At 39.5% G+C, this 12591-nt stretch overlaps 1 protein-coding gene across 6 annotated transcripts in view; it reads left to right on the top strand.

Annotated features, from left to right (window-relative positions):
• Positions 1-9: 9 nt before the first annotated feature.
• The window catches only part of ELP2 (elongator acetyltransferase complex subunit 2), a 36883-nt gene continuing 24301 nt past the window's right edge, over positions 10-12591 (top strand). For 3 of the 6 annotated variants that reach the window (XM_069468100.1, XM_069468101.1, XM_069468096.1), the window contains exons 1-6: positions 10-210; positions 3023-3101; positions 6068-6138; positions 9980-10136; positions 10528-10605; positions 12025-12089. In XM_069468100.1, the coding sequence (XP_069324201.1) occupies positions 73-210; positions 3023-3101; positions 6068-6138; positions 9980-10136; positions 10528-10605; positions 12025-12089 (588 nt within the window). In that variant the 5' untranslated portion in view covers positions 10-72. The remainder of the gene's footprint in view (positions 211-3022; positions 3102-6067; positions 6139-9979; positions 10137-10527; positions 10606-12024; positions 12090-12591) is intronic. The other 3 variants (XM_069468103.1, XM_069468097.1, XM_069468102.1) reach the window with 2 other exon arrangements.

The following is a 12591-nucleotide window of genomic DNA, read 5'->3' as shown; positions in this document are numbered from 1 at the left end:
CGGCCACACTAGTAGTTCCGTTCTGAGGGCGGAAGTGCCCGTCTGGGTCTGGGCGGCTGACCAGCCAGCAACATGGTGGCACCCGTGCTGGAGACTTCTCACGTGTTTTGCTGCCCAAACCGGGTGCGGGGAGTCCTGAGCTGGAGCTCCGGGTCCGGAGGACTTCTGGCCTTCGGTACTTCCTGCTCTGTGGTGCTTTATGACCCTCTGGTAAGAGCAGCGCCTGGATGCCCGACCCCTTGTGCTTCAGGGCGTGCTCGGGGCGGGCTGTAGTTGCCGCCCCAGACCTAAGAGGCTGGTCTGGGTTGAGCCAAGAGTCTCCCGTGGGCGCGCTGGACTCGCCCCTCGTGGTCAGGCGCGTGGCGTCAGCCTAGGGTCATCGCGGCCCACGTCCTGCCTGTCAGTCCTGCCGTCAGCCCCACGCTGAAACCTGTATGAGAATCTTGTTTTTTTTTTTTTTTTTTGAGACAGAGTCGCTCTGTTGCCTGGGCTAGAGTGAGTGCTGTGGCGTCAGCCTAGCTCACAGCAACCTCAAACTCCTGGGCTCAAGCAATCCTACTACCTCGGCCTCCCAAGTAACTGGGACTACAGGCATGCGCCACCATGCCCGGCTAATTTTTTTCTTATAGATACATTTTTAGTTGTCGAGCTAATTTCTTTCTATTTTTAGTAGAGACGGGTCTCGCTCTTGCTCAGGCTGGTCTCGAACTCCTGAGCTCAAGAGATCCTCCCGCCTCAGCCTCCCAGAGTGCTAGGATTACAGGCGTGAGTCACCACCCCCGCCCCCGTATGAGAATCTTACTTGAAGCCTTTCTTGGGAACTGTAGTACTTTTTTTTTTTTTTTTTTGAGACAGAGTCTCACTCTGTTGCCCAGGCTAGAGTGAGTGCCGTGGCGTCAGCCTCACTCACAGCAACCTCAAACTCCTGAGCTCAAGGGATCCTCCTGTCTCAGCCTCCCGAGTAGCTGGGACTACAGGCGTGCACCACCATGCCTGGCTAATTTTTTCTATATATATATATTTTTAGCTGTCCATATAATTTCTTTCTATTTTTAGTAGAGATGGGGTCTCGCTCTTGCTCAGGCTGGTCTCGAACTCCTGAGCTCAAACGATCCATCCACCTCGGCCTCCCAGAGTGCTAGGATTACAGGCATGAGCCACCGCGCCCCGCCTGGAACTGTAGGACTTTTAAGAAGTCACTTTGGGGTTTAAAAGAATTGAAATTTAAGTGTGGATTAAAGCCATCATCCCACAGATTCTGCCTCCTTTCTGTATCTCACTCCAGTGTTGGTTAATGAACTTTTGTTGTGTTAAATTTCAAAGAAAGGTTACCTGTATTTTTGCTACGGGAATGGGCATTTTAAATGAAGTGCCAATTTGGGGGAAGGGGCATAGGGAAAGGGGTTCCTAAGCACTGGTTATAAGGCAGGGCTTGCCCGGACTTAACCCAGTTAATTATTTTCTTGCCTTTTCCCTACTGAAGTGAATAGTTTTTGCGTACTCCCCAGAGTTCATTATGACCCCATTCCCACAAGCTAATTTAGGACGATATAGTTTGTGTTGCATCTCAAAAAGGGCCTCAGTATAAAAAATAAAATGCTGAAAATTAAAATGCACCGCAGGAGATGACTATACGTGTTTCTTATACTGTTTTGTCAATTTAATTAAAAATTCCATTATCCTCAACACCCTTTGCAGATCCAGATTTAATTTCTTTTTTTTTCCCAGTGCGCCCCCCCCCCCCCCCGCACACATTGACTTACTCACTCTTATTCTCTCACACACCCAGATTCAGATTTATATATGAAATATTTTTATCCACCTTCCCCGGTCTTGACCATGCTTGTGTCTTCTCAGTTTTTGTTTCTTTTTAATTGCCATGTATTCTTGAATGGCGTGAGAAAGCAGATGTAACCAAGGGTAAACTTCTATCACCAAAGAAGTATTGAACCTAGGAAGTACTTTGTTAAATATTTGCTGGTTGGGCATTTACTTAAATATAGCAGTAAGAGCATGTCAAATGCCAAAATAAAGCTTTGGGAATGATGCTCATTGAGCAAATTTTTGAGGACTCTCTATGGGCCAGCCTAGGGCTGGGTGATGACACAAAGATAATGAGTGATAACTCTTGCTCATCAAGGAATTCTCAGTTTAATGAGAGAGATGATGAAATAGAGTAAATTGTTTCTCACCTTCAACCCATGTGTGAAATACATTAGTTTATACACATTTGTCTCTGTTCCTTTTTCTCACCATGAGAATTCTAGTGGGCAGATACGAAGCCAGTGCTTTTGGCAACAAATAGAGAAAAAGGCTATAAAGAGGAGGGCACAGTACTCACAGAGTTAAAATGTTTAGTAGAGAGTGAAGTATGGAAGCTCAAGTGTGGGGTGATGTTAGTGAAAACAGCAGGCTGAGGGTCTGTGGGGGAACCTGGTGATAGGCCCTACAGGGATCTGATGTATAAAGACCTTTGTAGTTGTGGCCTTGTAACATTGTACCAGTGGGGCTGAAGAACCCACCACCTGGTCAGCCATGGCATGCAAAGTGAGCCATGAATTTGTATCCACTAATCATGAATTGTTTCAAAGGATTTTCATCAATGAAACCCTCAGATTGCTCCCAGCATGGTAGAAGTGGGCCCTGAGACCTGTGGGAGCACTAGGAAGAGGCTGCTTGTCTAGCCTAGTGTGTCTAGACAGGCTGCCCAGGTGAGAAGGATGTGAACACTGGGGAAGGGTGAGCAGAACTAGGCAGATGAAGACCAGAGAGCTCAGTGTGATGAGAGGACAGGATGCTGGGACTGTGGAGAGTATCTAGAAAGGCAGGGCCGATTCAGAGTGCATTGATGGCTTAAGCCATAGTTAAAAGTTTCTTAATTGCTATGAATTAAAGAAGGCAAATCTGTTTGATGTAATCTTGATCTTTTTATTAGTGTCAAAACACTGAAATCTGATTTTTACTAATTAATTCCTCTATAGGATAAGTTTTAATTTACTAACTGGTATTTTCTTCTCTAAAGAAAAGGATTGTTGTTACCAACCTGAATGGTCACACTGCCCGAGTCAATTGCATACAGTGGATTTGTAAACAGGATGGCTGTAAGTATTCACCTGATTATTAAAGCTGATCTCAATTGTTTAGTGGTTAGCCATATTTTTGTCATCACTTCTCTTAATTTAGCATTTCCTTATCTGATGTTTTATAGTTGAAAAATAGAAGAAAAATGGTATGTCCAGTGAAAATATCTGATCTGTATTTTTACTTTATAGCAGTTGCAGCATAGATAACACTGCAGTGCTTAGGGTGAGGGTAGAGGGAGCCCTTGACTCTGGCAAGATACCCTCTTCCCTGCAAATTGCCCATAGCCTTTGGTGGAAAACCTGTAAGCAGGGCCTAGGCTGAGGTTGCGATTTAGAAGACTCAGCTTCTATGTTTGTGCCATAGACAAGTTATTACTTTTTTTAGGCAAGACATTGCATCTCTGTCGGCCCTAGTTTGTACCTTAGTAACATCTGAAAAGTAAAGGATTGGACTAGATCAGGGGACTTTTAGAGATTTTTTTTTTTTTTGAGACAGAGTCTCACTCTGTTGCCTGGGCTAGAGTGCCATGGCGTCAGCCTAGCTCACAGCAACCTCAAACTCCTCAAGCGATCCTCCTGCCTCAGCCTCCCGGGTAGCTGGAACTACAGGCACGCACCACTGTGCCTGGCTAATTTTTTCTACTTGTAGTTGTTTGGCTAATTTCTTTCTATTTTTTTTTGGTAGAGACAGGGTCTCGCTCTTGCTCAGGCTGGTCTCGAACCCCTGACCTCAAGCAGTCCTCCCGCCTCAACCTCCCAGAGTGCTAGGATTACAGGTGTGAGCCACCATGCCCAGCCTTGAATTTTTAATTAACGTATTGGTTACCTTACCTCCCCAAACTCTATGATACTTCCTCAAGTATCTTAAATATACCTACTGTAGCATTGTTATGGATTCTGAATTAATTTTATTTTTCATTTCATAAACATTTATTGAAAGCATTCTGAGCCAGGCACAAATGCACAATTTCCTGAAATTAGTGAGATTTTGCTATGATTTTGTATGCGATGTTTAAAAAAAGTTTAATAAGCTACTTGTCTCAGCTGGTAATGTAGGATTAGTCACATATTAGGTCAATAAAAACCATTAAATGGTACAAGGGGTGGCTGTTAGTGTGAATAATAAAACACAATTGTAATTATATTAATTGCCACCACATGACATCAAAGGCTACTTAACTGTCAGTATAGGGATTTATTATAAAATATTAATTTGGGCTTATGTATTTTATCTTCCCTTTAAAAGTGAGGTTACATAAAGTGAATCGTTTGTGTATTATTGTAATCTATAACTATTATGATTGATTTCCTTTAAAAATAGGGAGGGCCCTACTGCCAGATAATTCAGGTAGCCTTTCTAACCCCTTATACATCATATGTAACATTTTAATAATACCGTTTCATAATTTTAAGATTTCTGATTTTTAACATACTACTTTTATGTACTTTATCGTGGTCATTCTTTTTTTTTGTTTTGTTTTTTTCTTTTTTTTCTTATTTTAATTACCCCCTGATAACTGCACAGTATATTGTAGTCATTCTTAAAATCATATAGTTAGGTAAGTGACTTAATTTCTGTGATGCATGAAGACATTGGAAGCCCAAGATCACAACTGGCTGGCAGCAGAGTTAGGACATAAATCTAGGACCGCTGAATACAAATCTAATGCTCTTTAGACTATCCCCCAGCTGTTTCCCCTAAATATCTAGCACATAAGCCAGAAGAAACAAATAAATGGAATCCAAACCCAAATTATGTTAGGTTATTTCCACCTTTTTGGGTACTAACTCCTTTTACTTCTGATATTACCAAGAAGTTTTAAATGTTTAAAAGAACTATTTTGAAGTATGTGTCTAAAATAAGTCATACTTGGTAGCAACAGTAGACTATAATGTTTCATATAATGTTATACGTGCCGTAAGTTAGCTTGAATGTAATCCTGAGGAAATAATCAGACAAGTCCAGACTGAGGGATATTCTGCAAAACACAGCTGTCTTGCACTGTCATTGTCTCAAAAAAGGGAGGACTGGGAAACTATTGTAGATTAAAGGAGACTAAAAACATGTGAGAACCAAATGTGCAAGGAGTGACCCTTCGATTCTGAATCCCAAACAAAAAGAATTATAAAAGATATTCCTGGGACAATTTGGGAAATTGTAATGTGTACTGTATGTTATATAACAGTGTATCAATGTTAAAATTCTTTCTTTCTTTATTTGTAAAGATGAGGTCTCAATATGTTGCCCAGGCTGGTCTCAAACTCCTGGCCTCAAGCAGTCCTCCCAGAGTCCAGGGATTACAGGCTTGAGCCAGTATGCCCAACATAAAGTTAAAATTCTTGAATGTGATAATTATATTGTGATAATGTGGGAGAATGTTCTAGTTCTTAGGAAGTATGTGGTCTTTGAGGATCAGTGATCACAAATGTCTACAACTTACTTTTAAATAGTTTGCCCCCCCTAAAAGTTATACATGCATATATAGAAAGCAAGATATTAAGCAAATTTTGCAAAATGTTACCATTTGTGAATCTAGGTAAAGGATATAGGGGTGTTGTTCTTACATCTTTTCTGTAGCTTTGAAATTTTTATTTTTTAATTAATTTATTTTTTATTTTATTTATTTATTTTTTTAGAGACAGGGTCTCACTCTGTAGAGTATAGTGGTGCAATTGTAGCTCATTGCAGCCTGGAACTCCTGGGCTCAAGGGATCCTCCTACCTCAGCCTCCCAAGCAGCTGAGACCACAGAGATGCCCCACTATGCCCAGCTAATTTTTTTATTATTTGTAGAGATGGGGTCTTGCTCTGTTGCCCACGCTGGTCTTGCACTCCTGTCCTCAACCAATCCTCCCACCTTGGCATCCCTAAGTGCTAGGATTAAAGACATGAGCCACCGTGCCAGGCCCTGTAGCTTTGAAATTTTTAAAAATAGCTGAGAAAATGAAATGAACAAATACTAACTGAGATGTAATTTTTTTCAGTTCCTTCTACTGAATTAGTTTCTGGAGGATCTGATAATCAAGTGATTCACTGGGAGATAAAGAATAATCAGGTGGGTAGATATGTTTATAATTATAGGAAATGACTGATATCTACTTTTTTCTATTGATTGATTGATTCTGAGTCTCTCTCTGTTCCCCAGTTTAGAGTGTAGCTCACAGCAACCTCAAACTCCTGGGCTCAGTCGATCCCCCTGCCTCAGCCTCCTGAGTAGCTAGGACCATAGGTGTGAGCCACCAAGCCTGGCCTTCTACTTTTACTTTCAATTTTTTTTCTCATTTCAGCTGTGTGCTTCTTTTAGGAAGTTTCCTGATTCTTCCTTATGAGGAACCCAGATGGTGTATCTTCTGTACTTTACAGACCCTGTACTCTTCCCTCTAATTTCTGCTGCCTTATTCATATGCTACCAACCATTTCTGTGAATTTGCTGTCATTTTGGAATAATTTTTAAACTATTCTCATATGGGCTGATCTGTTTTCAATGATAGTAAAAATTAATACTACTGTGTTATAATAGGGCAGCTTTTGCCACATAGGTATAGATTTACATAGTGCTGAGTGATGTTATATGCAATGCATGGTGTGGAATGGGCCTCTATTGATAGAGATTTACGTTGTTTCTAGTTGTAAGCAAAGATTAAAAATGAAAGGTTAGTGCATTAGATATTTGAACATCTGCCATGCAGAAGATATAGATAAGACAGAATCCTTCTATAAGCAAGTGTGTATTAATAGTTTTGAAGGCAAAATGTGTTTGAGTAACTGAAATATAATGGTGGTTCTGTGGGTAGGTGTTCTAACTTGCTGCACCACAACCATAGTACTATGAGAGTTTAGAAGATATTTAAGAGTTGGCCTTTGAATTTGGTCTTAAACTGTAGGATGATTGTCTTGGGAGAAATTAAAGGGGTTGGGGGTTCCAGGTAGAAAAAAATCTAGCTTTTCCCAAACTTACTACATGTCTGAACCTTTTTCCCCCTTTTAAATCTCTTAGCATCCTTGGAACTCTGAGGAACACAGTTTTGGAAATATGGTGATATGGTATGGGCAGTAATGCTAGAGAAGTAGAATAGGAGATCATGTGGGAATTTGAAGAGTCTTTTATTTATTAGTAGGCATTTGGAAGTCATTGATGATTTCTAAGCTCAGGAGTATGGCTATCAAGAGATTAATCTGACACCAGTGTGCCAAATTAGAATAGGAAAAAATATGAAGGAAGGGATATGGGGTGTATTTTTGAAGGAAAAATGATTTTGGCATTGACTAGGTAGTTGTCAAAGGAGTGGGGAGCTGGTGGGTAGGGAATCAAAATGGGTAGTAATCAAAATTGATGGGATTCTAGTTTTGGGCCTTGAGAAAGGTGCTTCTTAAAAAGAAAAACAGGCAAGTAGGAGGGAAGATGTGGACTTCAGTTGTAGACATGTCATTTGAATTGCTGGCTGGACACCCATACTTGTCCTAAGAAAGAGAGTACAGATGTGGAGGTAGGATTTTGGAGCCACTTAGTCTTGAACAAGAACATCAAAGTGGAGGAATGTGGTAAGCCTGGTTCTTACTGGGACTGATCTTGGCAGAGGAATCCAGACGGTATTTGAGGACTCATTTTTGAGGCCTTGAGCCTTGAGGTGAGACTTACAAGAGTCTTTGCTCAGTGTTGTCAGTGGAGAGGATTGCAGGCTAAGCATCTAATGGCAGTCAGCACACTTAGGGAGGGGAAGAAAAGGAGGATGAAAGGCATGAAAGATGGAGGAAGGGAATAAGAGGATTTAGGGGATGGGGCCACACATTATAACCTCCGTAGGGCTTAAATGTACCTTACCATATGCATTTCTGTGCACACAGATGCTCAATGCACCTTGACTGCTATAAAAAGGAAATAATTCAAAGCTGGTATAATGAGAGATTTGAGTCTTTGAGTAGTGAACATTGTTTCTTAACAAACTGGTGAATTTGAGAGATTTCTTCTGTTTTGTTTGTGTTTCTTAAAATTCTCTCATTCAACTATAACCCTGCTGAAAGACATGAAATGATTACTTTCAAACTTTCAGCAGATTTAAGTTTTCAAGGGATAATAAAGAAGGAAAAAAAACTACAAAATCTGAGCAGAGTTCAACTCCCTGATAAATGTCAGTCCAGATCTCTAGTTATGTGTGTATAATTACACATAAGAGATTATACTGTATCTGGGGTTAAAAAATTTTTTTTATTTTGAGGCAGGGTCTTACTATATTGTCCAGGCTGGAGTGCAGTGGCTATTCACAGGCACAATCATTGCACATTACAGCCTTGAACTTCTAGCTCAGGCAATCCTTCTGCCTTAGCCTGTTAAGTATCTGAGACTACAGGTGTACCCTATCATGTCCAACTTAAATGTTTTTTCAAAGCAAAGGTTTTTTTGTTTTGTTTTGTTTTGTTTTTGCCTCCCTCTTTTCTTTTTATTGCAGTCAAAGGTTAATGCTAAAGGAAGATAGTGTGTGCAAGTATTAATTACCTTCTTGAGTGACACAGTTCTGCTTAAGTAATTGGGAAAACAACTGAGGAGATATTTAAGGAACATCCTATTTCAGCAGACAATTTATAGAAGATACTTTTCAAAAGCAATGGTGGAACCTCACACATTTGAAATTCTAAAAAAGAGACCCAAAACATCAGCAGAAAGGATGCCAGAGGGAATAATCTTGCATGGCAAGCAGATAGACTTGATAAGCAAATAGGATTTTCTACTTCTCCTTGCTGTTTTTCTATTTTGCAGCCATACTTGATTTAGGCAGATATCATGGGTGGATGCTAAAAGTACTTGGGTAAAAGTTTGATGGGGACTAGAATATTTACTCAATCCCAAAGGATCCTCAGATATTATCACCAAAAAAAAAAAAAAATGTTAACTTCACAGTGAAAAACCCTGGCATACACCACCTTTACTAAATATGAAGGTTAACGTCACTAAAATTGGGACAGACTGACATCATGTGCCTCATGATGTGATGCACTTATATAGTAATGCTGTCAAAATGTATATCCTGAATCTGTTCACGAGGAAGCATCAGACTAATCCCAAAGGAGGAACATTCCACAAAGCTGTCCAGTATTCTTCAAAAATGTCAGTGTCGTGGACATCTTGCTGTGGTAATAAGCATACATTTATCTACATTATCCTTTTTATTTACCACAATATAATATAATAGTATGTCTGTAATAATTTAATCAGTTCCCCATTAATAATTTTAGGTTGATTCCAGTTTTTCACTATTATAAACAGTCAGTGGTAAATAATCTTCTTTGTCTTTAATATTTTTTGTATTAGGACTATTATCTCCTCAGATACATTCTTAGATGTGAGATTGCTGAGTCAGAGTATGCACATTTTATGTATTGTTAGTATGGTCAGACAGACTTCTTTTTTTTTTTTTTTTTTTGAGACAGAGTCTCACTCTGTTGCCCAGGCTAGAGTGAGTGCCGTGGCGTCAGCCTAGCTCACAGCAACCTCAAACTCCTGAGCTCAAGCGGTCCTCCTGTCTCAGCCTCCCGAGTAGCTGGGACTACAGGCATGCGCCACCATGCCCGGCTAATTTTTTCTATATATATTTTTAGCTGTCCAGCTAATTTCTTTCTATTTTTAGTAGAGATGGGGTCTCGCTCTTGCTCAGGCTGGTCTTGAACTCCTGAGCTCAAACGATCCGCCCACCTCGGCCTCCCAGAGTGCTAGGATTACAGGCGTGAGCCACCGCGCCCGGCCCAGACAGACTTCTTGAAAGTGTTATTCTCCTCAACTTAGAGGACATATTTCTGGGTCAGGCATTTTATTGGTATCTTTACTGTGATTCCAGTTAAATAGAGGTGAAACAGATGGTTCTTTTTTTATCATACTGCTTCTGTCATTCTTTCTGATTCAGCTTTTAAAAGCAGTCCATCTCCAAGGCCATGAAGGACCTATTTATGCAGTACATGCTGTTTACCAGAGGAGGACATCAGATGCTGCGTTACACACACTGATAGTTTCTGCAGCTTCAGATTCTACTGTTAGACTCTGGTCTAAAAAGGATTCAGAAGGTAGGCCTGGAGACCTTATAATCCAGAGAAATGAAATACTAGTCATCAAATGAATGATAACTAGAAGAGTGTATATATAATTTTTTCAAACTTTCAAGCAACTTTAAAAATGCTATAGTTCTAATCTCAATTTTTGTTTCATTTGTACTTTTTTGAAATTCCTCTATACCAAATTGTTTGACAATGTAATTCTAAGCCATTTGATATAAATCATTTTGTTCTCTGTAACATTGTTAAGCTGTGTCCATTTAACTTCATGTGGTTAGTGGGGGCTCAGGAGTGGCTTTTCTCATTTCTCTGTTAATACCTTGGGTTGTGACAATGCTACCCAGCCTCTTTAGATGGATAAGCTCAGAGGCAGTTGTTCATGGTGTTTTTTATTATTTCTTAGTAACATGCCTTCAAACCTTAAACTTTGGAAATGGATTCGCTCTGGCTCTCTGCTTATCTTTTTTGCCCAATACTAATGGTGAGTATCCTGCTAATTATATATTAAAAGAGCAATATATTTACATATCTCCATGTGCTCAGAACAAAAAGAAATACATTGGGTCTTATTTTGTTTCTAAATGTTTCCATGAAACAAGTTGAGATGTGGATGACATACTTTTATTACAGTATTCAAACAATCTGACTATAGAACAAAGTTAAAGGAGGCTTATTAGGATTTGGTTAGCTATTGGAAATTTAAGTGACTTAATATATACTCAAGGTTGATACTGCTAATTATCAAATTTATTACAGATGTATATAGATCTAATTTTGGGCAAGTATCTAATTCTTTAGAAGGTAAAGGTCGGGAATAAGTTGAAAAACTACTGAAAATGGACCACGTGAGCATTTCTCTCAAGGTGACTACCCCTTCACAGCCTGCAAAATGACAGTTTGCCTGAGACCACTTAAAATCTCCAGACAGAAAAATTTCCCTTTCACTGTGAAGCCCATCTGTACCTCTCTTTGATTATCTTCCACCAAGATGATAATCAGTGTGAGTCAGTCAGTCTCTTTGCCTCCTCAGTACCTAGCAGACAGGCCAGGTGGAGAGAGGCAGGGCCTGGAAGCTGCCAGCCTCTCTTGCCTTCTGCAGTGGGCGCTGCGACTTCATGGTTTCATGTTATGCTTCCATTTTGTGCAAGGGCTCCCTGGGAGGAGAAGCTACACACATTCTTGTTTCATAACATTGAATTTCATTTCTTGCTGTCTACATTGAGGCCAAGTGACTAGAGTTTTTGTTTTTGTTTTTTTAGTTGATTTAAAGTGACAGAAATCTTTGAAAAAATAACACTTTGTAGCAAGGTGTTTCCTTAGGAAAAGTCCCTATTTTATCTTGCTTCGGTGTTGATAGGGTTACCTTTTCGTAATGCTAGTTAATTTTTTATCTTATTAAAGAAAACTGATTTTACAGTCACACCTTTCACAGCTTTTTAACCACATATTTAATTATATGCTATTTTATTTTGTTTTAATACTGAATTCTCAAACAAAATGTAAAGTCCTCGAAGTAACAAACATACCCTTAAATCTTTGTGCTGGACTCACAGTAGCTCTTTCTTGTTCATTATCTTGGTGTTCTGGCTGACATGGTGAAAATGCTCCGTACTGGCTCTTGAGCTTATTTTTCACTGCTCTTTCTATCATAAATGACATAGGATGACAGGAAGGACTCTCAGTTAATAGTTATTATTTGCCAAATAACCGTTGAATAGAACATTTTAGAGTATCTATTTTATTCCTATAGACATTTATTGAGCACTTTTAATTATTTGTTCAGTGGTGTGGGAAATAGAAGTTAGGATTCTTTACCTAGAGCTTAGAATCCAGCATGGGTGATAATCATAACATGGGATGGAGTAGAGTGCTCACAGTGAAGCCTGTTTTTTTCCCCCAGTACCAATATTAGCATGTGGTGATGATGACTGCAGAATCCACTTATTTGCTCAACAAAATGATCAGGTAATTAATGATGTTTATTAAGAGACTAGAATTATGTTCTGCTTAGTTACATATCTTAATACAATTTCCAGAGTATAGAATTTTAGGGATGTTCTAATGTAAACCAAAATAATCCGATGGAGAATCTTTTTTTGACAGTCCTCTGTTAGATGGTTTTCCACTCTCTGTTGGAACACCAAGTAACCACTGCCTTGGCCATCAGGCCCAGAGTTTTTGGGGAAAACAGGTCATTAGGTGGGAGAAGAGAGAGGGAAGATGCCATGGTAGTGCTTTTTTTTCTTAAGAATTTTAAATGAGGTATAACATACCTACAATAAAGCACCCTGGTAGCATTTATTTGTCCTACTGAGCTTAACTTACACTTTGAGTGGTTAAACTAAAGGAGAGAAGTTTCAGAAAGGGGATTGGTTAACTCTAGACCCATTTATTTAATAATGAGAATCCTAGTTTCTTCACATTCTATAAGAAAGTTAAAAATGACTGTGAAAGTCCTTATCCAACA

This window comes from Eulemur rufifrons, chromosome 5, assembly GCF_041146395.1.
Source record: "Eulemur rufifrons isolate Redbay chromosome 5, OSU_ERuf_1, whole genome shotgun sequence".
Lineage (NCBI taxonomy): Eukaryota > Metazoa > Chordata > Mammalia > Primates > Lemuridae > Eulemur > Eulemur rufifrons.
The sequence above is the reverse complement of the archived record's forward strand: the minus strand, read 5'-3'. Positions and strand labels throughout refer to the sequence as shown.